General features: G+C 48.5%; 6 protein-coding genes across 6 annotated transcripts; 3 read left to right on the top strand and 3 right to left on the bottom strand.

Annotated features, from left to right (window-relative positions):
- Positions 1–3: 3 nt before the first annotated feature.
- On the bottom strand, positions 4–8592 carry JR316_0003825 (uncharacterized protein; the record flags this gene model as incomplete). Its single annotated transcript, XM_047889595.1, has 8 exons — positions 4–282; positions 336–2551; positions 2601–5235; positions 5295–5894; positions 5964–6077; positions 6136–6198; positions 6254–6538; positions 6592–8592. 8 exons carry the CDS (start codon positions 8590–8592, stop codon positions 4–6), a joined length of 8193 nt encoding a protein of 2730 aa, XP_047751969.1.
- Positions 8593–9495: 903 nt separating this feature from the next.
- On the top strand, positions 9496–13839 carry JR316_0003824 (Ubiquitin carboxyl-terminal hydrolase 21; the record flags this gene model as incomplete). The annotated part of the gene is made up of 20 exons (XM_047889594.1): positions 9496–9498; positions 9552–9633; positions 9693–9834; positions 9905–10074; positions 10131–10317; positions 10368–10476; positions 10527–10629; positions 10686–10798; positions 10853–10961; positions 11010–11621; positions 11674–11756; positions 11809–12058; positions 12113–12195; positions 12249–12425; positions 12480–12589; positions 12642–12801; positions 12852–13310; positions 13367–13483; positions 13543–13672; positions 13724–13839. The coding sequence occupies 20 exons, from the start codon at positions 9496–9498 to the stop codon at positions 13837–13839; spliced, it is 3315 nt and encodes a 1104-aa protein (XP_047751968.1).
- A 230-nt stretch (positions 13840–14069) lies between these two features.
- Positions 14070–14891, bottom strand: JR316_0003823 (Translocation protein sec66; the record flags this gene model as incomplete). Its single annotated transcript, XM_047889593.1, has 4 exons — positions 14070–14096; positions 14150–14286; positions 14340–14732; positions 14801–14891. The coding sequence occupies 4 exons, from the start codon at positions 14889–14891 to the stop codon at positions 14070–14072; spliced, it is 648 nt and encodes a 215-aa protein (XP_047751967.1).
- A 340-nt stretch (positions 14892–15231) lies between these two features.
- On the top strand, positions 15232–17415 carry JR316_0003822 (2-methylcitrate synthase, mitochondrial; the record flags this gene model as incomplete). Its single annotated transcript, XM_047889592.1, has 14 exons — positions 15232–15315; positions 15378–15437; positions 15491–15529; positions 15585–15659; positions 15711–15913; positions 15996–16237; positions 16296–16412; positions 16485–16563; positions 16637–16762; positions 16819–16930; positions 16987–17028; positions 17087–17161; positions 17222–17318; positions 17372–17415. The coding sequence occupies 14 exons, from the start codon at positions 15232–15234 to the stop codon at positions 17413–17415; spliced, it is 1395 nt and encodes a 464-aa protein (XP_047751966.1).
- A 711-nt stretch (positions 17416–18126) lies between these two features.
- On the bottom strand, positions 18127–19640 carry JR316_0003821 (uncharacterized protein; the record flags this gene model as incomplete). The annotated part of the gene is made up of 4 exons (XM_047889591.1): positions 18127–18796; positions 18863–19361; positions 19507–19584; positions 19634–19640. The coding sequence occupies 4 exons, from the start codon at positions 19638–19640 to the stop codon at positions 18127–18129; spliced, it is 1254 nt and encodes a 417-aa protein (XP_047751965.1).
- Positions 19641–23009: 3369 nt separating this feature from the next.
- Positions 23010–25255, top strand: JR316_0003820 (Homospermidine synthase 1; the record flags this gene model as incomplete). The annotated part of the gene is made up of 6 exons (XM_047889590.1): positions 23010–23056; positions 23113–23262; positions 23323–23467; positions 23531–24767; positions 24827–25058; positions 25123–25255. The coding sequence occupies 6 exons, from the start codon at positions 23010–23012 to the stop codon at positions 25253–25255; spliced, it is 1944 nt and encodes a 647-aa protein (XP_047751964.1).
- Between the last annotated feature and the right edge of the window lie 2673 nt (positions 25256–27928).

Genomic DNA, 27928 nt, shown 5'->3' with positions numbered 1-27928 from the left:
AATTCATGATTGAGACGGTTGCTCAGATTGCCTGCTAGCATTTCTGTGTTTGTTTCGCACACGAGTCGGTTTCTTCTTGCCGTCATCTGGAACTTCTTCGCCGACATCGAAGACGACTCCTGGGCGCTGTCTTCTCAGCTTAGCTTTGGCACGAGCTTTGGCTTCAGCTTCTTCCTTGTTTCTCCACTCTTGCGTTGCCTGCCACGGATCTCGAGTTGGAGGTGGCAACAAGGGCGCTTGACTATGCATAGACGCAGTTGGCGATCCTACAACGGTATTCGTCTGAAAAGGTCTCGATTAAAATATTAGACGTCGTCAAATATAACAATACTCACTGCTGTGCCATCCTGAGCTTCCAAAGAAGCTACAGATACAGCACGATTCCGCTTTGTTGTCAAGTACTTGAAAGGAGTGAATACGTTCGAATGTGGGTGTGACGCTTTACGTCCCGACTGTCCATGAATTGGAACAGGAATCGAGAAATCAAGAGACTCGTCCCTCCTCTTTGGACTTGGGGGCGTTGGCGCTTGTGGCTCAGGTGCGGGCGGAGCCTGTGGAGCTTTACCATGGCCTGGGCTGGAATCGGGTGTCTTCGAAGCAAGACTTGGGTGCCATATTTCATACTGTTGAACTGGAGCAGGAGTAGGCGTCTTCCGAAATAAACTGAAAAGACCACCTTTCTTTCCTGTCTGTGATGTTACGGATGGTGTCACAGACTGACGAGAAGTGGAAGGCTGAAGCATAGTGGACCGGGCAAGCGATGAAGGTGTCATGAGTATAGTCTCTTCCGAAGGAGCATGAAGCATTGATACACCTGGTTTCTTAGAAGGTTGTGTATTGGAAGAAGTCGCAGTTGTGGTCTGAAAGGGTGTAAATGGAGCTTGCTGATGCGATGGAGTTCGTTGGGCTAAAGGTCGTGAATGAACGTGTTCATCTTTCTTGGAGGGATTTGCGGAAAGTGGTGGTACAGATGATGTTGGCAAAGATGCAGAATGATGATGTCGAGACGAGGGCATAGAAGATGAATGTGAAGATGGAATTGCTTGCGTTGTTGTGGGTGGACGTGGATCTACGAATGCTTGTGGGTAAGGTTTTTGAGAAGTATTTTCTGTTATGCCGCCATTATCATTGGGGGTTTGATGGTTTGTATGAGAAGGAGGAACGTATGCCTTCTTGTCGGATGCTCCTACTTGAGTCGAATCCAACCCAGGCCGCGAGGCTACGCTGCGGGGGTCGGCAGGTGAAATAACATCTTGCCTAGTTGTCGTTGAGTACAGATTTGCTGAAGGGATCGATGATGACGCGGATCGATGGGGCGGAAACGTCGGATTCTGATGCAGTTGATCCTTTACTCCTTGACTGACTAGCGGTGGATATGTACTGCTCCGTACGCCATATGAATGATTTTCTTGCGGCAAGTCCCTGGAGGTCCCATCGGTTACAGTATATGGTGCTGTTTGAGCATTGGAGGACGACACCACTCGACTCTGTGCCAAAGTTGAGCCATAGGCATCTTTGTTGACTTGACGGACTGGGGGAAGTGAAGTTGGGTTATGAGTCCTGGAAGCATGGTTGCGACTTTCCTGGACAAGTGGCTCACTATTGGGGCCGTCGATTGATGACTGTACCCCTGCGGCGGTGTTGGAAGATGACACATACCGACTAGTTGGCTGCGCAGAGATATTTCCCCCTTGTGATGTCTGAGGATAATTTACAGGCCTTGAGGTTTGCGGTCGACTTTCTTGTGAAATAGGCTCTTTGGCAGGCACATCGGCAGGCACGACTGGGTAGGAACCACTTCTGTGAGGGGCGGTTGGTTTAGATTCCTGTCTTGATTCCTGACGATCAAGGACTTGAGCGGGAGTTTTAGGGGTGTCCGCGCTCGCTTCGACAGAAATACTCTGCTGCATGAATGTAGTACGTGAGCGGGGGATTTGGAACTTGGGAGGCGGAGAAGAGAGAATTTCAGCCAAAACAGGGTGGGTAAATGGGACAGAAGGCACAGAGGGGGTTGGAAGGCGTTCTGGTTCTGCCTCTTTGCGTGCAACAAATTGTCGAGCTTCGTTTGTCGCGTACTTCTGAGACGATTCTCGTACATCAGTCTCCACCACTGGAGCACGGGATGAAGTTTGTATCTGGGGATCGCGCACTACTGTAGGGACCGATTCATGGACTTTGTACGCCGCTGTTTGTTTATCATTATCTACAGTGTTCCCCATATTCGTGTGCAGTTTTGTATCGGAACCATTATCGAACGTAAGTGCTTTGGAACCAGGGCCTCCTCTTTTCTCAGTGCCAGCGTTAAGAGCCGAAGTGAAGTTTGATGAAAAAAAACCAAGTGAAGGAGTCTCATTATCGATGTGGCCTTCGCCAATTCTGTTACCTTGCTTTGAGCCTAGTAAAGATCGATGATCGTATGCCGTATTTGACCAGCTAGGTTGGATCGTTTGCGGGGCAGTGTCTTCTTTGGGCTGGGGATGGGAGGCCGGAGTATATCTTGATTCAGCACGGTCAAGCAGATCTAGCTGGCGGGGTGTGTTTGACCTTGTAACTAGTACCGTAAGATATATTTGCATTTAGATAAGTTGATAGTGACGTACTTTCAGACTGCACATTGGGGAAACCTTTTTTCGTAACGCTTTGAAAAGTATTGAGGTCGTTTGGAAGGTGCGCAGAAGTTACTTGAGGAGTACTACGCCCAGCGTATGGCACCGCACTTCCGCCAGTTATAACTGTTGGTGGAATCTTTGGTTGTATGGCGGAGGCGCCTGTGTTGACGTTTTGCAGAGCTTTCAATGTAGGATCAGGGAAAGAAGGAGCGTTCACAAAGTCTTGCCCAACGATGTTAGCCTGGTTGTCGATACGTGTACTGGCGTTGGCGACAGGGGGACGATCATGTGTATTCAAAGAAAGGGAAGCATCCTGCGAGATTGGAATTGTACCAGGCTTGGCAGGAGAGCCGGATGGTCGATGTTCACTTCTATTGCGAGGATTGTCTTGTTTAGAATCTCGTCTTGTTCGAGAATAAACGTTGTCCAAGTTCGTAAGAGGGTTTGGAACAGCCACTACGGAAGGATTAATATATGTCTGCAGTCTAGGACTCTCCTCTTTCATTACAGGAATCGAAGGAAATTGCATAGGCGCCATTTCTACCTTCGGAGTAGATGGAACATTTGCAGGGCGGCTTCGTAAACCTGGACCCTCTTGATTCGCAAGTGGGGTAAACATTACGTCGGGAGCTGTGGAAGAAAAATTGTTTGCACGTGATGACTGTAGGTCTGTAGATCCTGAACTGCTGTTTGGGTGCATATAGCCCAAAGGACGTGTAGGGGTACTTGGATACTGAGAAGTTGGTTGTACCGCAGAGCTGCGTACCAGAAGACTTTCTCTGGAAGCGGCTATAGAATTTTGAACTTGAACGGCCGCTGGCTGTCCCGTCCTGTTTCTTGGACTGTCATCTTCCTTGAGGATCTTTCGTTCAGGGGGCATTATAGGTGTCGAAACTTGCGCAACATTTCCGCTGCGGGAACCAACAGGCTCTGTTCTCTGGGATGCAGAAGCCTGAGCGACAGAGATTCCAGAGAATTGACGAGGTTTAGTCACTTCACTCTCATCTTCTCTGAAGATAGGGCGGTTCGAATTACCGCTTCTTAATGACTGAGTACCTGGATGTTCTGCGACCGAGTTCGCAACACGAAGCGCGTGGGTCTCAGCCTTAGTCACGGTGTTCTGAAGTACGACATCAGGGGGTTGAGAAAGAGTGGTACCAGGGCTATTGTCATCCAGTGTAGTGTTGCGAACACGCTCGTTCGTGGTAAGGGGTGCTGGTGCACTCAAGGCAGCTTCTGTAGACTTCACGACATGGTCATTGAATATTTCGTTATTGCGACGGACTGAATTTGCCATATTATTCGTTGGAGGCTGGTGGACGATATTTCCTAGAGGTCCACCTTGACGGTTGGAAGACGAATTTTGAATGGCAAGCGGAATACCTGGACCTTGCGAGGCGCTGTTAACGGACACCTTTGGAACTTCTTCCTTTGTTACTATGGATTTCTGATGGACACTGTCAAGGTAATAACGGGGTTTCCTCCCTGGACTACCATCCTCAACAACTCTGACACGGGGCTGAAAAGTATCAGTCGTAAGACTTTGAGGCTCCTCTTTAACAATGTAATGAGTGGAAGACTTTTCCTTCACTTCAGTTGTCAATACTCCGGTTAACGTTGACGCCGGGGCAGCAGCGTCTTCAATCTTAGGCCGATGACTTGGTTGGGACGTCTGAGGCAGGGAACTGGACGGTAATGGTTGCAGAGGAGTGATAGGATGTCGCACAGGGCCTGGATTCTCCGATCTGGTTTGCAAATTGTCTGTTGATGTCACCTGAGGATGCAGCGCATTGGAAAGAGTTCGCTGAAAACCGACACGGTCCAGTAAGGCTTCCGGAGTTGGAGGAACAGTAGAAATCTTTTGCGCATCTGTTTTTTGAAAACCTACTGGTGGTGCAACCAGAGGCGCAGTTGGTCGATCACCAAGTTCTACTGTACGCACTTGGCCTTCTGACTGAGCAGTGTTTTCAGGTTTGTATATTTGATGAGAAGCCGATTTAGAACCATCGGTGTCAGTTCGAATTGGGGGTAGGTATTGGTTATTATTAACGGTAGCAGGTGTCTTAGGGGGTACTGCGCTGGTAATCTTGATCATCTCAGGGTTTGCGCTTAAGGTGGTAACTATAGGTTCAAGCTGTTGGAAAGCCTTTCCGCTGTCCTGTTTGAATCCCGTGCTTGTAGGTGGACGAGATATACCTGCGCCAATTTTCTGTTGACCACTCTGCTCGGCCTGCTTCGGCTGCATATTTGTTATCGCAGGGCCAGAAGGGTTAGAGACATATTCCACGGAGCTGGGTACCGCTCCTGACTGAATAGGCGTATCTGTTCGGATTGGTCCTTGATTTGTCGATGTATAGTAGTTGTTGATTGCACGGGCCAATAACGGGGTTTCTGGAACCTTGAAACGACTGTGGAGATGGGATGGGGTGGGGACAGAATCTGGGCTGTCGGTACCTTGTGGTGTTGAAGGGATGATACTGGATACATGTTGACGAGAAGTATCTCTATAACCACCCGCTGTGGGTGGTCGTTGTATGGAAAGTCCAGTTGTAATCTGCGGTGTTGATGGTGCCTGACTTTGAACTACGGGAATTTCATTGGCTGGGGAAAAGTGCTGCATCCGTGACTAGAAATCACAAGAGCAATTAGCACAGTTTTACCGTTGAGGAATATGCGAGAACGTACACTTGGACGCACATCATCGACAACCCGCTGATTTGAAGAGAGAGGGTTCGGTGCAATGATGGAGTCTCGTTTATGAGGGGCGGGACTCCGGAGCTCAATTGGAATGGTTGCTGGCACTGGTGGCTGAAGAGTAACATCTGTTTCCACTCGCACTCGAAATTGCGGGCTCTGTTGACCCTTCGAAAGGGCAGGCGCCAAAGTGATCGTGCCTGAGGTTTGCTCAACGGCCGTAGCAGAAACAGGGATAGTCGTGCTCGTTGGTCCGCTGGTTGGATAATCTGGCTTCAATGTCAGGGAATTCAGCCGTGACCTACTATATCCATCTGGAAAGATAGCCTTCGGGGTTCCCTGAGGAACAGTGTGGATGTTTGTCTTTTCAGATACTGTGGGTAGACTTGATGTAGTAGATGGTAAATTTTGCTTCCCCATAGACTCTGAAGGCACCTCTGGCCTGGAAAATGCCGGGAGATGTTCTGAAAATTCGCGTTGCTCTTTCTGGCCATCTGCACGGTTCGCCACGTCCCCATAATTACCCGATTGCCCGTTAGAAGATAGGTAAGATTCTTGGGCAACCGTAGCAGTGGTCGGCTGTAAGTTCCTCTAAGATAGAACCGATGTGAATTGAAAGGACGTGAGCTTGTCATACATTGTGTAAATGAGAAAACGGACCGTCTGAACGAGGTTTTCATTCCGTGACGGTTGAAAACTGATGTTCTGTGGAACCATAATATGTGGTGTGTTGATGATCCGTGAAGGAGGACGCCGGTATGACATTGTTGAAGGCTGGAAGATATTAACGCATTAATATTAAACATATGACATGTAGATAACCCAGACTGACCTCCACAGGAATTGGAGGAGGTTCGTCCTGCTGCATGTTTGGTTCATTAAGCCTTACGCGATTCTAAATTTATATAAATTAATTGGTAAACTCATTTCACGCGAATAATTTCCCTCACTATTTCTCGTCGCATTGTCGGTTCTGGTTCGACTGCAACGTTTGGATTTGAAGGTTGCTGTGACGGGCGTTCATTCATCGCCTTTGGGGGTAAATGAACAAGCATGTGCAGTGGCGTTGAAGTAGAAGGTAGCTGGGGTTCTGAGATAATAGGGTGCGTCTTCGGTGGTTGAAAGCTGGGAGGTTGTGGTTCGGAATTGGCGGGAAATGTTCTCGGCTTCGAATAATTGTTCACAGGCAAGGGGGCAGAAGGTTCTGAGGGGCGGTCCTGAGGAAACCGTGGAGTCTGTATACACCTTTTAAAAAGGGAGAAACGAAAAGAACACAACTGTCTCTTACTCTGGTTGATGCAGTAGGATCGTCTGTCCGCATGCGCCTTTGCATCGCCCTTATTCCATGCTTAGGTCTCAGAGAGCCATCGGAGCTCTCACCTTCTTCAATAGGAGCTGGCTCAAGGTTGACTGTCGTTCGTATAGGTCTTCTTTCATGGGCTGTTATGGTGTCAGAAACCCATCCATTATTAGTATCCTTTCGCCTGTCGCGATCTGAGGTCCTTGGTTTCCATTTTCTGAAATCTTGCTCGCCGTCGGTGGCTTCTGCTCGATATCTTACTTGGTCCCTGTCTTGATCTCTGGATCGGTATGTCGAATGATCCCGACGAGAATCCCTTTCTCGACGAAAGTCGCGATCCTGAGTTCGAACGTCGGTCCTACTTGCATCAGGAAGTGGTCTTTCAGACAGAAACCGTGGCGTAGGAGGTACCTCCTGTGCTCGTTCTTTTCCTTGAGTGGCTTCGGTTTCTCTATCTTTGGCCCTTTGCTCCCATTCTCGCTCTCTGGCGCGTACTCTTTCAGCGCGTTCCCTTTCCTTTTCGCGCTCCCGACGATCTCTCTCCGCATATCTCGCCGCTCGCTCGCGTTCACGGTATTTTTCGCGTTCGCGTTCCTTTTCTCGCTCAAGCAATTCTTTCTCTCGCTCGCGTTCTCTTTCGCGCTCGACTCTCTCCTTGTCCCTCTCACGCTCGCGCGCTCTTTCTTCGCGCTCCTTCTCCTTCTCCTTTTCGCGTTCAACTCTCTCCCGTTCTCTTTCTCTTTCCCTCTCCCTATCGCGTTCCATTTTCTCTCTTTCTCTCTCCTTCTCGCGTTCGCGTTCCCTCTCTGCTCGCTCCAGTTCTCGTTCTTTCTCCTTTTCTCGTTCTCTCTCCCTCTCCTTTTCGCGTTCTCTCTCCCTCTCCTTTTCTCGTTCTCTCTCCCTCTCCTTTTCGCGTTCTCTTTCCCTCTCCTTTTCGCGTTCTCTTTCCCTCTCCTTTTCGCGTTCTCTCTCTCTCTCGCGTTCCCTTTCCCTTTCCTTCTCGCGCTCACGTTCGCGTTCGCGTTCCTTCTCCTTTTCCTTTTCACGTTCGCGCTCCCTCTCTTTTTCTCTCTCAAGTTTCTCGCGCTCGCGTTCTCTCTCCGCTCGTTCCTTCTCTCGTTCGAGTCTGTCTCTTTCCCATTCTCGTTCTTTATCTGCCCGTTCTTTTTCACGTTCACGTTCACGCTCCTTTTCCTTCTCGCGCTCCCGTTCCCGTTCCCTCGTCCTCTGGCGTTCCTTTTCACGCTCCAAGTCACGACCCCTCTCCTGATCTCGTCGATAGTAATCTCTATCTGCATCTCTGTCGCGAGTTCTTTCCCGATCCCTGTCTCTACGACGATCCCTGTCTCGTCTTCCACTTTCCACCTGACCGTCTCTCTCATCGTAACGGTTCCGATAGCGGTCTAATGTCTCAAGCCCCTCCTGCAGTGATTTCTTCGGCTCATCAGCATATTTTGATGTAGATGGAGCTGTTGTTGGGATCCATCGTTCGTGTTGAGCCGGTGCTATCGATTCGCTTCGCATATTAGGGTAGCGAGTATTTTTGGCAGGATTCTCTGGTGGGATCGTCGAGCGTGTGGGATACGGGGCACGAGAAGAAGATGGCATTTTACTGTCGTCATAATCTCGGGTTCTAGTTGAAGTAACTTTGGTCGGGGGTTGAGGATAATACTGCTGAGAAGAAGAGCCCATATTGGGTCGCATATACTCAATAGTAGTGCCCGCTGCCGCCATACTCGTCGATGGCATAGGTTTATCGTATGTGGGCATCGGCATGGGTTGAGATGGTTTGGGAGCACGGCTAGAGCTTCGCTTCTCAGCGTGGGTACGAGTTGTTGATCCTTTGGCAACATTCTCGTGCGCAGGAAGAGGCTTAGAAGAATCTCGCTCGGGATCAGCATTCGGAATCCAGAACTTGTATGAGTCTCGTGTTGCAGATTTAGAATGTCCCGTCTGGGTTTCTTGTAGACGTGAGAAGAAACCTTTCATGCAGATTTGCAGAGAAAGAGTCTAAGGGTATTCTTAAGGATCCAGAGCAGGTCAATTGAGAAGAAAAAGAAAACAAGAGGTAAACACGTTGGGCGAAGCTATAAAGGCGTACTGTCGACATGAGGCTGAACGAACATACCTCCGCCTACAGTGCACCTTTGCCATATGCGGACTTTACGTATACAATCAATCAAAGCACGTTTTAGTGGCAATATTTTTGTATATTTTGGTAAAAACTAGTGCTAAATATACAAATTGTGTCAATAAGTATGGAAAATGTATGCCAAAAATGCAACCACGCACGATGGCTCATACAATGCATGAAGCATCGCAATCGTGCGTGAATGTGCAGAGGCTTCATCCGGAGAACAACAGCGGGTATGAGCCCGGCTGCGCTGCCTTCAAAACGACGACAGAGCAGCACACTGTATTTCCCCGGATCGATCTTACACGATTTTGACTCATTCCACGACAGTAGAACAGCTGAAAGGCTGTTGGAGGCTGTAAAAGCTTCCCTATCGAGACAATTTAAGGATCGTGTATCAGTCACACCTAGAAGAGAGTAAGAATGGGGACTTATGTGTTATATGAGCACGGTTGTTTGGCGAAAGAAAAAAGAATAGTATAGGCAGGACACGCGACGAGAATGAAAAAGAGCACAGCGCAAATTTGCGCAAATTTATGGCACAAGAGCGTGAGAAATATACATGAGTAATCAACCGGCAATGACCGCGATTCCAATTCCTTGAGGCGATCCCTCTCTGACTTGTTAAGGCACCCAGGTATCATCATACAGTATCCACTACTCCTTCGTGTCATTCTCTAAAGCTACCACCACTATACACTGCACCATAGCCTTAGTTGGCCGCTAATTCATCACTGTCGAGTCGTTGCAGGACTGATATGGTGAGCACCCTTTTGCGCTTATTGTTATGCATTCACTCTAATCTCTTCTTCAGAACGACACGATGGACGTTTTAGATGAGAAACAAAACGGCGCTCCTCCCATGGAAATAGACGAAGTCGTATCAGTGCGCGATCGTGAGCACTACATACTCCTAAGACAAACTCCCAAGTGCTTACAAAGTGTCGTCATCAAGATGATGCCTTCGCCGCCAAACATATGCCAGACCTCGGGCACGAAGTGAAAGATTTCAAAGTGTTCACTTGGAAATTGAATAATTGGAAGAAGCTTGACAAGAAATTGACAAGTTCAGAATTCGAATGTGGTGGTCATAAATGGTCAGCGATATGATTTATGTTTCAGCGCACTATCTGCTGATCCTTTCTTTTGTCGTCGCTATCATTGTAGGCGGATTCTGCTCTTTCCCTTTGGAAATTCAAACGCACCACCGAACGATACGGTCTCGGTATATCTCGATTATGCGGAGCCCAAAAAAGCTCCAGAAGGATGGCACGCGTGTGCCCAGTTTGCCCTTGTCATCTCCAATCCCAACGATCCAACCATATACACCGTTAGCCGTGCGTCATCGAGCTATTACACGTTTCTTTATCGGTTCTGATAATGTGCCATATAGACGCTAATCATCGTTTCATTGCCGAAGAATGTGATTGGGGTTTCACACGCTTCAGCGAGTTGCGCAAGCTATTTAGCATACAAGAAGGCCACATGCGCCCTACAATCGAAGACGAATCCGCAGAAATCACGGTATACGTTAGAGTTCTAGAGGATCCCACGGGTGTACTGTGGCATAATTTTGTAAAGCAAGTCGTTTTCCTCATCCATCAATTTTCTGTAGCTTACAAACAAGCAGTTATGACTCCAAGAAAGAGACTGGTTTTGTGGGGCTGAAGAACCAAGGAGCGACGTGTTACATGAACTCCCTTCTCCAATCCCTATTCTGCACAAACTATTTCCGTAAAGTGAGTTCGAACAGCCTCATGGTCGGCGACTTCTGACAAAGCATATATAGGCCGTCTATCAAATTCCGACCGAGGATGACTTGCCAACAGAAAGTTTCGCACTTGCTTTGCAACGTGTTTTCTACCACTTGCAAACATCAGATCAACCTGTTGGTATGTCACATTCTGTATAATTGATCTATTACTCGGTCCTTAGTAGCCCAATATAGGAACAACCGAGCTCACCAAGTCTTTTGGTTGGAAATCTCTTGATTCGTTCCTACAGCATGATGTGCAAGAGTTTAACCGTGTTCTCCAAGATAAGCTGGAGTCCAAAATGAAGGTATTCATTCAAAGTTTTTCGCCTTTTTGATGTCGTATAGACCATCTTTTTAAGGGCACACAAGCTGAAGGCGCCATTTCGAAGCTTTTCGTTGGAAAGATGAAAAGCTATATCAAATGTGTCAACGTTGAGTATGAGTCATCCCGCATAGAGGAATTCAACGGTGAGTGCTATTTATCATGAGTTGTTTCTCAATACTGAAAAGAATCAGACATCCAACTCAACGTAAAGGGAATGAAAAATCTGTATGAATCCTTCCAAGATTATGTCGCTGTAGAGATGTTGGATGGTGAAAACAAATACCAAGCGGAAGGCTTAGGACTTCAGGATGCCAAAAAGGGAATCATTTTTGAATCTTTCCCTCCAGTCTTGCATCTGCAGCTCAAACGATTTGAATACGATATCCAACGTGATGCTATGGTGAAGATTAACGATCGACATGAATTTCCCTTCGAAATCGATCTTAGCGAATTCCTTGACGCCAGCGCCGACAAATCTCAGCCATGGGTCTACAAGCTCCATGGTGTTCTGGTACATTCGGGCGACTTGCACGGTGGACATTACTTTGCACTCATCAAACCAGACCGCGACACTCGGTGGCTCAAGTTTGATGATGACAGAGTTACGCCTGTCACGGACAAGGAAGTTTTAGAAGAGAACTATGGCGGAGAAGCGCTCAACGGACAGCCTCCTGCCATTCAACGCAATCAAGTAAGGGCAATGAAACGCTATACAAACGCATACATGCTGGTGTACATTCGAGAATCTGCTATGCCTGAAATTCTTGCTCCTTTCACAGCTGAGGATACCCCTGCACACCTCAGTTAGTCTTTTTGTTATTGCATGAGGCAACAGTGCTTACTTATTATGAACAGAACGACGTCTCGACGAGGAACGTCTGCAGGTTGAAGCCAAAAAGAGGGAGCGTGAAGAGCAACATTTGTTCCTGACTGCTAAAGTGGGTGTTGTTGAATCATTGTTTTAAATTTATATTGATCGAGTTTCTACAGGTTATCACTGATGAAACATTCTCTCAACACGAAGGCTTTGATTTGGCGACATTTGATGAGAAAAACTGGCCACCTTCAGACTTGCCTAGCTTCCGTGTTCTCAAGCAGGAGAATTACAGCACCTTCAAGAGTCGCGTCGCCCATCATTTTAACTATCCAGAGAATCAGATTCGTCTATGGGTGTTAGTCAACCGCCAAAACAAAACTGTTCGACCCGATACCCATATTCCCGAAAATGAGCCAACACTGAGTCCGTCATTTCTCAGTGAAGAGCTCCTTATGATTTGCTAACATTTATGTGTAGCTGTTGAAGTCATTCGAAATAACATGGCTGCCAGACAGAACGACCTTCGACTTTACCTTGATGTCATCCCTGACCCTACCAAGGTTTGCAAGTTCTCATCTTCTCGTTGGCGCATTTACCAAGTTTAGCGATGTAGCCCGACCCTCCACCCCAGTCGATCATGATTTTCCTCAAGCACTTCGATACTTCGAAGCAGACTTTATACGGTGTTGGCAAAACGTATATGCTTAGAACAAGCAAAGTTGGAGACCTTGTTCCAATTATCAATGAACGAATGATGTGGACACCCGGGACTCCTTTGAAATTATACGAGGTGAATATGCCATTTATTGTTGTATATACGCTATTTAACAAAAGGGTGCTATAGGAAATTAAACCAGGAATGATTGAGTTAATGAAACCTAAACTTTCCTTTGGCCAAAGTGAGATTCAAGATGGTGATGTTATTTGCTTCCAGGTGGACCTACCGGAGAAAGAGTGAGTTATATGCCGTTGAAATGCCTTTCTTTCCACTCATGAGTGTCTGCAGGATTCATGATCTCGAAAGTCAGGGGCTGCATTCTAACCCTGTTCAATACTATGATTTCCTCCAGAACCGCGTCATGATTCTCTTCAAACCCAAATTTGAGGAGGGGGATGCTGAATCGGAGTTCAGCCTTGTCCTCAGCAAAAAACAAAATTATGACATAGTATGCAACAATATTACCTGTAGACACTCTTTTGCTGACCATGTACTTAGATGTCCATTAAAGCCGGGGAATATCTTCGTCATGATCCTATTAAACTTCGCTTCACGACAACAAACCCCACGTCAGGACAGCCCAAGACGGTCCTCAAGCGTTCTCTCAATCAAAGCATTTCCGAAATTATGGCCCCAAGCTATTCCAATACCGCAACGACTGTTATTTTGTACGAGAAGCTGGACGTGAGCATTGTGGAATTGGAAACCAAGCGCAGCTTGAAGGTTACATGGACCGGCATCCATAACAAAGAAGAAGGAACCCATCCTTTCCTACTACCAAAGACTAGCATGGTGCACGATTTGGCCGATCATCTTGCTAAACTTGTGACTTTGTCCCCCGGTGGGACAGGCAAGATTCGTATCTTCGAGATTTCGAAGGATGGGAAAACTCAGAAGGAATTCACTGGTTCAGAGATGATTGGAAATATTCCCGAGCCTGTGGAACTTTATGCTGAGGTAAATATCCAACTGTTAATTTTGATTGGTACTAGTCGCTTACCATTTGCCGTCAGGAAATTCCCCGAGAAGAGCTTGAGGCTGACGACTCCGACAAGGTCATCGGGGTCTTCCATTTCTCGAAAGAGCTTCAAAGGACACATGGTGTTCCTTTCAAGTTTGTTGTCAAACGTGTTAGTGATCCGATTCGCAATTTACACGCATCGATTGTTGACAAACACTAATGCTATAGGGAGAGAAATTTGCTGATACCAAGAAACGATTGCAAGCCCGAATAGGCGTCTCCGATAAGGATCTTGCGAAATATCGCTTTGCGCTTATCCAGGTCTCTACGTTCAAACAGCCCTCTTATATTGAAGATGGTAACGTTTTCTGTCTTTCTGACGTGGCATCTTTCTGACTATTCTTTTCAGAGGATACCATTTACGAACACCAATTTGCGCCAGAGGATGTTCTTGGCTTGGATCATGTTGACAAATCAGGGAAGCCTAGATCTGGAGGTGGAGAGAAAGCACTCACAATTCGATGATGATTCTCGGATGTCGACTTACTTTAGGTATTCATTGATTCATCTCATACTATATTCAATTCTTTCGTCAGGCACTGTACTTTTTTACCAACCTTCTTCTTATGTCGGTTAGGCATATGCGACACGTTTCACAATTTTGCTTTTTAACGAATCCAATAATCATAATGTGCGGACCATTATAACAGCTAAGAGGGTGGTGGTATACATCCAACGCTACAGAACCAGATAGATCACTTTCTTTTCTTGGTTTTCTTGCCCTGGATATCAACATTGAGTTGATATCGTGTAAAAGAAGTCAGACTGTGCTCACAGATTTTGATGTTACGGATCCTTCATTGTCGCTGGATGCATTGGTTTCTGAAGCGGCTGTGGGTGATAACAGCCCGTTAATAGTTTTCGACGCCGACGATTCGGGAGCTGGTTTAGGTTTGATCTCGTATTTGGCTTCTGCTCGATCGTTATTAACAACACGAATAATGGGGCCTATCAATGTAACGCACCCAATTCTGCCTTTAAATCGTTCGTTCGCTCAAAGACAGCGCGCATCTTTTCGTTCGCCAACATCTCGTTCGCAGTAGGGAAGATGACCTGCCCCCAGCCCTCCACGAACGAATTGGCCTCGGCGACTACCTCCATAATCTCAGCCTCCAGCTCTTTTTCAGCGGCAATCAGACTGTTCCAAAGGTCGTCGCCTATTGATCCTTTTTGAAGGAGATTCTGCAGTGCTGGTTTGTCTTCTCTGATGCGGAGCACTCGCTGGACGTCGGCCATTGCGCGTCGGACGAGGGCTGATTTCAAGAGAGCGTCGTTTGCGGGTGGGTCTGTCTTTTGAAGGAGTGTGATGTATGCGTTGCGCTCGGCATGCGTAGGGAAATATGGCTCAAACGCTTTGGCTAATATGACGCGTTAATAATTGATCAGGACCCAGCTGTGGCCAAGTCAGTATGCGATCGAAACGTACTGGATGTGTGCTTGCGGTAGAAATAACTGAAGACAAAGAGACCTCCAAAGATGATTATTATGTATGCGACGGGGACCAGGACGGAGGCCATGGCTAGTGGAGGATTGGGAAGAAATACAATAGCGTCGACGTGTTCGGATGGTAGGACGTGTGCTGGCGAAATTCCATGCAGCACGGGTAATGTGTGTGGTGTTGCTTGGTTTGGACGCTGCTGATTAGCTCAGCCGCGCTAGCAGCAAGAGAAGGTCACATGGCAGTTACCCCGTTAGTGCTGCGCGTGCAACCCCCCCACCCCCCTTTTTTCGTTCGGATCCCCGCTTCTGGGGCAGACCCGAGCCGGGGTAGCTTCCCCATAATCAGGAGGTACAAAAGAGGACAGGCTGGTTTACCGATTTTCTCCATACCTTGGTTTTTCTTTCCGAACAGTCAGTATGCTCTCGAGAACAGCTTTGTCGCGTCAAGCAGCTTCGCTTCGCAGATCCTCTGTCCTTGCTCAACGCTTTGCGTCCACCAAGGTGTGTTATATTCTCTGTTCATTGACCGACACGAGCGGGAGCTTCATACACGTCCATTACAGTCGTTGCGCGAAACGTTACAGGAAGTCATCCCCGTTAAACAGGAGCAGCTCAAGAAACTTGTAAGCAAGCATTGTACTTCATATGTGCGCTGTGTTAACCCGGCAATGAGTAGAAAAGCGAACATGGGCAGACTGTTGTTGGTGATGTCAAGGTTGGACTGGATACTCCGTGTTTTTCCAGCATGCATGGCTCATTTTTGTCCATAGGTTGACAACATCATCGGTGGCATGCGGGGACTGAAGGCAATGCTCTGGGAAGCATCAGTGCTCGATCCTATCGAGGTGAGCTTCATCTCAAATACAAGTAGGAATGTACAGCTGAGATAAGACTAGGGCATTCGATTCCACGGACTGTCGATACCCGACTGCCAAAAGGTGCTGCCTGCTGCACCCGGAGGCAAGGAAATCATACCCGAGAGCATGCTGTGGCTGCTCCTCACCGGACAAGTGCCCACCCAAGAGCAAACACAAGCGCTGTCGCGCGAGCTTGCCGAGAAAGGTGACCTCCCCAAATTTGTAGAACAGCTCGTCGACTCGTAAGGCCAAGCGCACGCGCGTGTTTTTTGTGATGGATCGCATTGTTTGCTGATTACTCCTGTGTGTGTGTGTGTCGTGTAGGTTCCCGAGGACGTTGCATCCTATGACACAACTGGGCATGGCCGTCGCTGCGCTCAACCACGACAGTTCGTTCCAGGCAGCGTACGAGAAGGGCATGAAGAAGCCCGAGTATTGGACACATACCCTGGAAGACTGCATCAACCTCATCGCCCGTCTCCCTGCGCTCGCAGCCAGGATCTACCGCAACGTCTACAACCCCGACAAGGAACTAGCACCTGTGGACAGGAACCTTGATCTCGTTGGTATGTTTCCTGCATGCTTTCGATAGCGAGCAAGGCGTCACATTCTCCATTCATTCAGGAAACTACTCGAGAATGCTCGGGTATGGTGACAACCACAGCTTGACAGAGTACCTGCGTCTGTACATTGCCTTGCACGGAGACCACGAAGGAGGCAACGCCTCTGCCCACACCGCGCGTGCGTACATGCTTTCTTACTTCTTACGTTAACATTTAATTCCATACTGAACTTGTACATTCATTCATTCAGACTTGGTCAACTCTACTCTGGCCGATCCATACCTTTCATACTCTTCGGCACTCTTTGCACTTGCTGGACCTCTGCACGGGTATGTGGGGTTGATTTGCAAATAAGCTTTTTTTGCCAAGGATATTTTGTACTGAGGGTTGTGCTAAATATAGACTGGCCAACCAAGAGGTTTTGAGATGGCAGCTTGCGATGCAGAAAGAGCTCGGGGAGAACATCTCGCATGAGGATATCAAGGCGTACCTGTGGAAGACTCTGAAGAGCGGACAGGTTGTTCCTGGGTGAGTTTTTCTGTTTATGAATGGTTTGTGGTTTGATTTATTGGGGTGTATGTTAGATATGGACATGGTGTGCTGCGTAACCCTGATCCTCGATTCATTGCTCTGCAAGAGTTCTGCGACAGCCGACCTGAATTGAAAGGAAGCCCAATCATCGATCTCGTGAACAAGGTGAAATGGTTCTTCATTCCATCGCAAACATAATAATCCGTCTAACCATATCGTAGACTTTCCAAGTCGCCCCTGATGTTCTGAAAGAGCACGGAAAGGTACACAGACCATTACCATGACCACTTTGATCTGTTGTTCACTGAATCATCGTAACAGACCAAGAACCCCTATCCTAACGTCGACGCGACTTCCGGGTGCGTGCTGTACCACTACGGTCTCACCGAGTTCAAGGCACGTCTACGTCCTAGGCGGACTATTATAACTGTTAAAGCTGATATGTGCGATTTATAGTACTATACCGTGATCTTTGGCGTGTCGCGCGCGCTCGGTGCGCTGACGCAGCTCGTATGGGCCCGTGCGCTCGGCTTGCCTTTAGAGAGACCTAAATGTGAGCGCTTAACATTGGACGTTTGGTTTTGTTTGTTAAAATTCGTGATTTAGCGATGTCGATGGACGCACTGGAAAAGTTCATCAAGAACCAGTGATCGCGTACAACGCCAAATCCTATATACCAGGCCTCTATACCCAACGGATGGAAAATTTGAGAGGGCGACGATGAAAAAAGGTACATTGTTTGTGTGGATAGGACAGTGTACAGGGTGTATATAGAGAGTGGTGCTGTGTATATAAACCACATTTTTTATCACGAATCCTACGTACCCAAAAAGATGTATAAAAAATGGCATGGAAATGCAATGCTTTGCTTTTGCTTTTTTGTTTTTACAACAGTTTGATTTTTTATTTGGGTTGCTTTTTGTATTTTATCAATCCTAATACAGAGGACCATTGAGATTTCCCAAAAGAAAGAAAGAAAAAAAAGGATGACGGACGTGGAACGCAAGGTCAACCGGAACCGGACACATAGTAGAGAGAGAGAGAGAGGGAGATAAAAGGGGAATGGGGTGTCGTAAACATAAATATAAAGACAAAGTTCCTTAAAGGAGCCAACAGCAGCAGCAACAACAACATTTGGGCGTCATAAGTATTGATCTGGCATGAACGGGAAAAAGAAAAAAACAGAAACACAAACACAAACACAGAAAAATGCTACAGTACGTGGGTGGGTGGGTGGGTATACAACGATGCCCTCTGGGAATTTGGGTGGTAGAAAAAAAGGAGGAAGAAAATAAAGGTAGAGGCAGAGGCAGAGAGACAAAGCACTGTCACCAGCAGGGATAGGAATGCAAGGGGAATGACTAGAACCGGCGGATTTGTTGGGGTGGTGGGCCCTGCTGGCCGGGGGGAATAGCGTTGGGCGGGGGAGGAGGGCGACCGCCGTATGCGCCTGGGGGTGGTGGGCCGCCAGGACCGGGACCGGGACCAGGGCGGCCACCAGGGCCAGGACCCATGCCTGGGGGAGGAGGACCATAGGGCCCAGGACCACCTGGAGGCCCATAGCCAGCTGGGGGAGGAGGACCCTGGCCTGGGGGGCCAAACCCGCCTGGGGGACCTTGACCAGGAGGCGGGGGACGGAAGCCTGGGGGAGGAGGACCTTGACCGCCTGGTGGACCGTATGCTCCTGGCGGGGGCGGGCCTTGGCCTGGGGGACCGTATCCAGCGGGCGGGGGACCCTGGCCGGGAGGGAAACCGCGGGGCGGGGGCGCGTAGTTGCCTGGAGGACCGGGAGGGCGGGGGCCTGGACCAGGGCCGGCGTTGGGCGGGGGCGGGGGACGCTGTTGTTGGCCTGGCGGCGGGGGACCTTGACCGGGCGCTGGACCTGGCCCTGGACCAGGACCTGGGCGACCAGCAGGAGGAGGAGGAGCGCCGCCTGCCGGACCGGGATCGCGCAGGGATACAGGCGCAGAACGGGGATTGGGGCCCGAGGGCGGGGGAGGATTCTTTTCAGCAGCCTTCATAATCTCGTCGCTATGTGAAGAGAAAAAAAATGTCAAGTTGACGGGATGTGTGCGTAGTGAATGGAAACGGACTCACTCGAGGAGGTTGAGGGCGGCGCAGAGGACGACCCACTCGACGCAGTCTTCGTTGCCCTCACCGAGGGTCTGCCAAACGGCCTTTTCCTCTGGAGTCTTTCCAGTGATACTGATACGGGTGCCGCCGCCATTGGGACCGGGTGGATTCTTCTGGATCTTGCCAAACTCTATGCGCTTTGGAGGGATGTTGTGGCCGGCATAGGCAAAGTAGAACATGCTCCAAAAGGCGGCATTTGGATTTGGCTTTGAGACCTGGAAAAGGGGGAGATCTGGGGAATCCGGGGAGGGGAGAGAGAGCTTGTATATGGGGGAGATGACGCCGGTGTTTGCGATGGACCACTTGAGATTGCGGGAGGCCTCGCAGCGGACGACGCGGGAGGCCGAGGGGGAGGAGTGGCCGGGATCTGAGGCAGAGGCCTTGCCTGGCTCGCGGGGGCGGGGCGGGAAGAGCTTGGCGACGCAGAGATCGCCTTGGGGCGAGGGTGTTAGGAGATAGTTTTCTGTGTTCTAGGGAGGGGGTGAGATTAGTCAGCGGGATAAAGACAAGGACTGACATAGTTTGTGTGGAGATACGAGTAGAGGATGTTCGAGGGCTGGCCTAGAGAGAGGTCAGCTCAGTTCAGTGAGTAGCAGAGAAAGACGGACCGTGGGGCGTGACAATGAGAGTGGGGAGATGGTTGGGGATGGGCGGGTGTGACGGGGAGGTGTACACGGCGTATATCGCTGGGGAATGGTGAGCAGTGGGCAGGGCAGGCAAGAAAGGAGGACATACCAGCCATGGAAAGAGAGAGACTGGTGTTGACAGTACACTAATAACACTCAACGTCACGCGTCACACCACCCATCCCACTTGTTTATCGATTCAACCAGCCTCCATTAATACGCGCCATGAAAAATCTCAAAAAGTCGTTCAATGTGAGTCCTGTCTGCGCTCTGCCCCTCCACCCGCCAATCTCTCCCACAGCTCTCCCGCAAGAGTTCCACAGACTCCGCTTCCTCCAAGAAAGACCAGCCCAGAAACCCCGTCTCTTTCCTCCCACAAGCACCGCCTCCCGCCCCCGCCCCTGCAACTTCAACAACAACCCCGCCGACCCCGCCCCCCAACACCACAAAGTCCCAACCAACCAACCTCCCGCCTCATTCCTCCTCCTCCGCTCCCCGCTCTTCCTCACAGCAGCCCTACGATCAGCAGCGCCGCTCACACCAGAACTCGTCTCCAACTCCGCCCCCTATCGTCGTCGTCAGTCCAGATGCGCCCCCAGATCGCTCCCAGGACCGGCCCTCTACTGGCGGTCTCGATCTCAATGGCAATGTCCCCCGCACTTCTGCCCTCAATCGTCTCCGTCCAGGCCCAAAGGACACCATCCCCATCGTCGGCAAGCCCCCTCGCAAGCAGCGCAGCAGTCGCTTCGTAGTCACTGAAAAGGTCGAGATCGAGCGTCTCCCTCCCTTCATGGGTCCGTCCCATTTACCTCTCTGATCGTTCCTTTCTTATTCCATTCTTTCATCAGAGACCCCTCCCAGCGAGCGTCCCCAGCTCTTTATCAAGAAGCTCCACCAGTGCCGCGTCCTTTTCGACTTTAACGATGCAAGTGCAGAGCTCAAGGGCAAGCAGATCAAGGCTCAGACTCTCCATGAAATGCTCGAATATATTACCACCCAACGTGGTGTCATCACTGAGAATGTATACCCCGAGGTCGTGAGCATGGTCTGTCTCTCTTTTTTCTCTCTTTCATCTCTTCCTCTCTCATTCTTTATCTAGTTTGCCACTAATCTCTTTCGCTCCATACCCCCTCCCGTCAATCCTATCGGAGATGCTTTTGATCCTGAAGAGGACGAGCCTGTCCTCGAACTCGCATGGCCACATCTACAGATCGTCTATGAATTCTTCCTTAGATTCGTCGAAAGCGCAGACTTTAACACTAACATGGCTAAACGATACATCGATCAATCCTTTGTCCTCAACCTTCTCGAGCTATTCGACTCAGAGGACCCCCGAGAGCGTGACTTTCTAAAGACCACTCTCCATCGTATCTATGGAAAATTCCTTAATCTTCGCGCGTTCATCCGTCGTTCCATGAATAATGTCTTTTTCCAGTTTGTCTACGAGACAGAACGCCATAATGGCATTGCCGAACTCCTCGAGATTCTCGGTTCCATCATCAACGGTTTCGCCCTGCCCTTGAAAGAAGAACACAAGACTTTCCTTACAAGAGTACTCATCCCACTCCACAAGGTCAAGAGCTTGTCTCTCTACCACCCACAGTTGGCATACTGTGTCGTCCAGTTCCTCGAAAAGGATCCCACACTTGCAGAAGACGTCATGCTCGGTCTCCTCAAGTACTGGCCAAAGGTCAACTCGCCCAAGGAGGTCATGTTCCTTCACGAAGTCGAGGAAGTTCTCGACGTCACAGATCCTGTCGAATTCCAGAAAATTCAGGTCCCCCTGTTCCACCAGCTAGCACGATGCATCAACAGCCAGCACTTCCAAGTCGCTGAACGTGCACTACTCTACTGGAACAACGAATATGTTGTCAACCTGATGAGTGACAACCTTTCCGTAATTCTTCCGATTGTTTTCCCAGCACTCTATACAAACTCAAAGTCACATTGGAATCGGTAACCATCGTTGCATATAACCACATGTGGTACACTGGCTAACTGAATTATTAACAGGACGATCCATGGCATGGTGTACAATGCGCTGAAACTATTCATGGAGATCAATCCCGATCTTTTCGATGAAGCAATGCACCAGTACAAGCAAAATAAGATCGAGTATGCCCTTTTTTCGAACCATCCTTGAAAAAATTATGCTCAACATCTTTGCAGGGAACAAGAACACGCCATCAGTCAGTATAATGCCTGGCAGAAACTGCGTGAAAAGGCCCTTCAAAATGCGCCTGGGCACAAGATGCCGGAAGGATATGTGGAGCCATATCGGGCGCCCCCTCCACCCATGTCCACAGTCGACGATGCCGATATTTTGGACCTCTCGCTCGAACTGAATGCCGCGTCTATCGATGATGTACCGGGTGATCTGGATGAGACAGGTCTTGAGAGGGTTCCGATGGCCGATCCCGGGTTGGACGTACGTCGATGACTGATCTCACCAGATTGTAGATATTGGATTATAACATTTTCGTTCTCTCTTTCTCTCTCTCTCTTTTCTTTTCCGTCTTTTTGTTTTTAGAGGCCTCTACCTCAAGTAGGCAACCATGAACACGCGTCTGAGAGCCTGCACGTGCGCCGAAGGAGCGTCCTTCCAGGTATTTGTGTTTCACTTTGCTCACGACATGTTCACCTCATTGTATCCCTCCCCGATTTGATACTATCACAGTCGACCCGACTGTATTGCAAGATCTAGAGGCTCACCGAAGTTTAGACACGCCTGTACTCCAAAGGCCTCGCTGATTTTATCAAGCTTAACCCAACTCATACGCGCTGCTTGTCTCCTGTTTCTTTTTACCCCTTTTTTTAACAGACAAACGGAGAATCGAGAACTCGTTAGTGGAAGTGATGATGATCTCCTGAACACGATACGATAGTTGTACTCAAATTGACACGCGTTATATTTTTTTTTCCATGGACCTTACTGTGGTGTTGTTTTTTTCCTTTCCCCTTTAATTCTATCTGCTCGGTTCTTCTGTTGTTGTTGTTGTTTTTCTCTCTTTTTCTTTAGCGCTGCATGCATGCATAATGGATCATAGCATATCTTCCGATAACATGAGGATTAAACGCGGATTCGCGATAAGTTTATCTAGCACCTTCCAACGGGATCTATTGCTTTCTTGAGGAATGTCAGTCAAGTTGAAAGATGAAAAAGACTGATGAAGAAAGACCTGGAACTGATGCGAATCGAGCACAGCAAGCCATGATGCACTGCAAATTGCCAAAAGAGGAAATGACGCAAAAGGTACAGTCACCAATATCGAGTCACGTGATTTCTAAGAGGTTCCAGAGGATTCGCAAGGTTTCTGGTGTGTTCCAAAGGGAGAGAATATATAAAATGTGGAACAGATGGCTCCCAGTTCTGCACAAATTTCCTCGACTCTCAAATACCCACTTCAAGTTCGTTACCTCTCCTCTCCAAAACAACTCTCGCGTATTTTTTTATATTCATCTTCTACTCTAGACCTTAATACGCAATGTCTACCTCAAAAGCTATCGGCATTGATCTTGGAACAACCTACTCGTACGTAATTTTTTCATAATTGTGCGCGATGACGATTGCTGACTTTTACTTTTTAGATGTGTGGGTGTCTGGCAAAACGATCGTGTTGAGATCATCGCCAACGACCAAGGAAACCGAACGACGCCCTCTTATGTCTCCTTCTCCGACAACGAGCGTCTGATTGGCGATGCTGCCAAAAATCAGGTCGCCATGAACCCCCACAACACGTATGTCCTTTTTGGTTTCTTGTCTTTTTGAGTAGAGTTCTAAATTGTCTTTTTTTGCAGTGTCTTTGATGCTAAGCGTCTTATTGGTCGCAAGTTTGACGACCCCGAGGTGCAGTCTGATGTGAAGCACTTCCCCTTCACCGTCTTCAGCAAGGAGGGCAAGCCCTACGTCCGTGTCGAGTACCGTGGCGAGCAGAAGGAATTCGTAAGTTGTTTCCCCCCTCCCTCGGCTGTGTGTCAACTTTGGCTAACTTGTTGCCTTTTATAGTCCCCTGAGGAAATTTCTTCCATGATTCTTCTCAAGATGAAGGAGACCGCCGAGGCTTACCTCGGAACCACCGTCACCAACGCCGTCGTCACTGTCCCCGCCTACTTCAACGACTCCCAGCGTCAGGCTACCAAGGATGCCGGAACCATCTCTGGCATGAATGTTCTCCGTATCATCAACGAGCCCACCGCCGCCGCCATTGCCTACGGTCTCGACAAGAAGGTCGTCGGCGAGCGCAACGTCCTCATCTTCGATCTCGGAGGAGGAACCTTCGATGTGTCTCTCTTGACCATCGAGGAGGGTATCTTCGAGGTCAAGGCCACCGCCGGTGACACCCATCTTGGTGGTGAGGACTTTGACAACCGTCTCGTCAACCACTTCATCCAGGAGTTCAAGCGCAAGAACAAGAAGGATCTCTCTTCCAACCCCCGTGCTGTCCGCCGTCTCCGCACCGCCTGCGAGCGTGCCAAGCGTACCCTCTCCTCCGCCACCCAGACCTCCATCGAAATCGACTCTCTCTTCGAGGGTATCGACTTCTACACCTCCCTCACCCGTGCTCGCTTCGAGGAACTCTGCCAGGACCTCTTCCGCAGCACCCTCGAGCCCGTCGAGAAGGTCCTCCGCGACTCCAAGATCGACAAGTCCAACGTGCACGAGATCGTCCTCGTCGGTGGATCCACCCGTATCCCCCGTATCGTCAAGCTCGTCTCTGACTTTTTCAACGGCAAGGAGCCCAACAAGAGCATCAACCCCGACGAGGCCGTCGCCTACGGTGCCGCTGTCCAGGCCGCCATTCTTTCCGGTGACACCTCTGAGAAGACCCAGGATCTCCTGCTCCTCGATGTCTCCCCTCTCTCCCTCGGTATCGAGACCGCTGGTGGTGTCATGACCGCCCTCATCAAGCGCAACACCACCGTCCCCACCAAGAAGTCTGAGATCTTCTCCACCTACTCCGACAACCAGCCCGGTGTGCTTATCCAGGTGTACGAGGGTGAGCGTGCGCGCACCAAGGACAACAACTTGCTCGGCAAGTTCGAGCTCTCTGGTATCCCCCCTGCACCCCGTGGTGTACCCCAGATCGAGGTCACCTTTGACATTGATGCTAACGGTATCTTGAACGTCTCTGCGTCCGACAAGACCACCGGCAAGTCGAACCGCATCACCATCACCAACGACAAGGGCCGTCTCTCCAAGGAGGAGATTGAGCGCATGGTTGAGGAGGCCGAGAAGTACAAGGGTATGTCCTTTCTTTGACCTAGTTGATTGGTCTTGATTCTGACTTTCTTCTTCTTCTAGCTGAGGATGAGGCCGCTGCTGCCCGCATCACTGCCAAGAACGCTCTCGAGTCCTACGCCTACAACCTCCGCAACTCGATCACTGACGAGAAGCTCGCTGGCAAGTTCGAGCCTGCTGACAAGACCAAGCTCGAGACTGCCGTCAACGAGACCATCTCATGGCTCGACGCCTCCCAGGAGGGATCCAAGGAGGAGTACGAGGAGAAGCAGAAGGAGTTGGAAGCTATTGCCAAGTATGTTTCTTTTCGCCCTTTGCTTTCTTGATCATAGTGCTGATGTTTCTTTTTTTTCTTCTAGCCCCATCATGCAGAAACTCTACGGTGCAGCTGGTGGTGCCCCAGGCGGATTCCCTGGCGGTGCTCCCGGAGGTGCTCCTGGTGGATTCCCCGGAGCCTCTGAGGACGGACCCAGCGTGGAGGAGGTTGACTAATCGCCTTTCTTTATTTCTTCTCCTCGCCTCGTCATCTTTTTCTTTTTGCATCGCACGCCTCGTCGCCTCGCTACCACACACACACACACACACACATTCACAGATTCACATTCACATCTTACGCTGCACAAAAATAATGACGCCAATGTAATGATAACTAGATCCCTTCGCAATCCATATTTCTCTTGACGCATCTTTTTTTTTTCTGTTTCTCTTTTTTTTACCTCTCTTTTTTGCTTGTAATATCACGGTTTGAGACTTGTATATAGTACTGGATCTTTTTTTTGAATTCAATTAATTTTGATTTCGAATCTTGTTTGGTGTGATGCTGGATATGGATATGGATATGAGTTGATAACTTGCCTTTTGGGAGTTGTGTTATGGCGCTCGTTGAATGGGAAGATTGATCGACTTGGTTTGTTTCGTTTATGGGGTTGAAACTTGTAAGTAGTGCTAGTGGTATTCAGTATCAGACGGATTCTTGGTTCTAGCTGACAGATTGAAATGCAGCTCTTCATGTTAGGGATATTCAAATGGCAAACTACGGAACACCACTTATAGGATTGAATGTAATGTCATTTGTAATTTCATTTAATGAAAGCAAGCTACTTGCTATCGGTGAAACAGTCAAACTCTTTTCACCTATTGAGAAGACAAGATATTGATTATGTTGAATTGAATTTTGGGGAGGCGAGTTACTTTTTCGGCGGACTGTGATCAGGTTCAATGATTCTGGAATGGAATGAAGCTGTTTCCGAGTCGTTAAGTGATCACGGTTGATTATTGACTGGAAAGAGATGTTATGTGAATGCCTAATCAAAAAACCATGCACATTGGACGGAGATTTCGAAAAGCTAATAAGCAAAAGTTATTAGCAAAGTTGGTCAGGAATCTAACGTTGTGGAATTGAAATTCAAAAGGCAAGTTGGTTACTCAGGAGTCAGGGAAACATGATGCTTCAGTTTGGTATGAAAACACTCATCAGACATCTTCAACCACTGGTGGGAACACTATGATCACCTACGAACGTTTGAAATGCTATGCGAAACTGGGCTAACCTTACAGAATTGAAATTCAAAAGGCAGGCTACTGACTCGACGGAGAATCAGCTCAGATAATGGCATGAATGGAAGGTGATAGTGTTCCAGATATCACATCACGTCGAAATTTCACCCATTGACTAGAATTTGTAGAAAGAACGTTATGTTGACTCGTTGGAAATCAAGTTGGAAAAGGCAAGAGTCGGCCGAAGTCATCACTGGATTGGAATGAAACTATTCGACCATTGAAAAATACATATATGTACGACACTGAGGCATAGAAGGCTCTACTAGGATGTGGTAATCTTCGCCGCACTCATCCGAACTACTACACCTAAATTTGAATTTTCAGATTTCTAGTCTCTTGACAAAATCTTTCCATCAAAACGACAAGAACCAAATATAGATCGACAGTGTCCATAATTAGAAGTGAACAATGCATAACACCGTGGCTTGATGTTGCCTTCGTAAAAATAAAAACACTATGCAAGGTATCATTTGGGCATAGATTGGAGTTACAAGTACACACATACAATTAAGCGCTGACGAGAGAGTATTTGAAATTTTGAACCAAGACTATTGTCTAGCCGTCGAAACCCGTTCACGCGGTGTGAATACGGTTGGCAAGCATAGAATAAACGAGTCTGACTGAAATCGGATGGAGAATTCCGAATGGATCCCGTGGGGTAGTAGCTTGCTAATGGGCGGGTTAAGTTAGAAGAGCCTTGGGATTCGGAGGCAGGCCATCATATCAATTTACGCGGATAGGGAGGAGCAGTGATCTTGCTTCAACTGGTTTTTTTTGGCGTCTGGTTCACATGATTTGATTGTTGGCTCTTCCAAGTTGTGAGGGTGCTGAATGTGCCTGGCGTAAAAGATAGCGGTTGGAATAAGTCGAATCCGAGTGATTTACCTCATTTTAATATTATCAAAGCGGCTGCCGATCGACTTTGAGTGACTTTTGTGCCCCAGTGAGATAGATTGAGTTGAATTTTTTCCAATCGGGGTAATTTTCTCTCTCGATTGCACATTGCGCACAACAGACTGGCGTTCATTGGTAATGCAACATAGTCCATGTGAATTGAGACAGTTCACGAGGGGAGTGATTTCTCATCTCATACAAGTATGAGTTGGCGCTTAACCGCTAACCTGCCGTCGACTACGCTCAGGGTAAGGCTTCTCGGGCACGCACTGGGATGCCCGATGCGTTTAATGACCAAGTTCCGCGGCATGACACATCCACCCCAAGCTTTAATTAGCCAAACATGACGGCAGAGTTAGCATTTTACGAGTTTTAAAATAGCTTGGCTTCCTAGTATTATTCATCTGAACGCTCTGTGCTGGATACTATTGAGTGCGAAACTGTGCATCAGTGTCGGTACAGTATGCTCGGTAAAGTATTTGCCGTATATCCACTGCACCAAATCGTCTCGTCCAGATTTTCATCTTGATGGTGTAATCAGCCGGTTTTTTTAGATCTACATGGAAAGACCTGGAAAAACCTGCTATGATGAATCAAACCTCCGTACCCGATATCAGCATACAGGGATACTAGTGGAATCCAGCACTCTGAGTTAAAGTCCTTTGTATCGGCAATTTCCTGGATTGTTATCAGGAATTTTGATCCGTGCGG

This window comes from Psilocybe cubensis, chromosome 3, assembly GCF_017499595.1.
Source record: "Psilocybe cubensis strain MGC-MH-2018 chromosome 3, whole genome shotgun sequence".
Lineage (NCBI taxonomy): Eukaryota > Fungi > Basidiomycota > Agaricomycetes > Agaricales > Agrocybaceae > Psilocybe > Psilocybe cubensis.
Note: the sequence above shows the minus strand (reverse complement) of the source record. Positions and strands in the feature narration are given on the sequence as shown.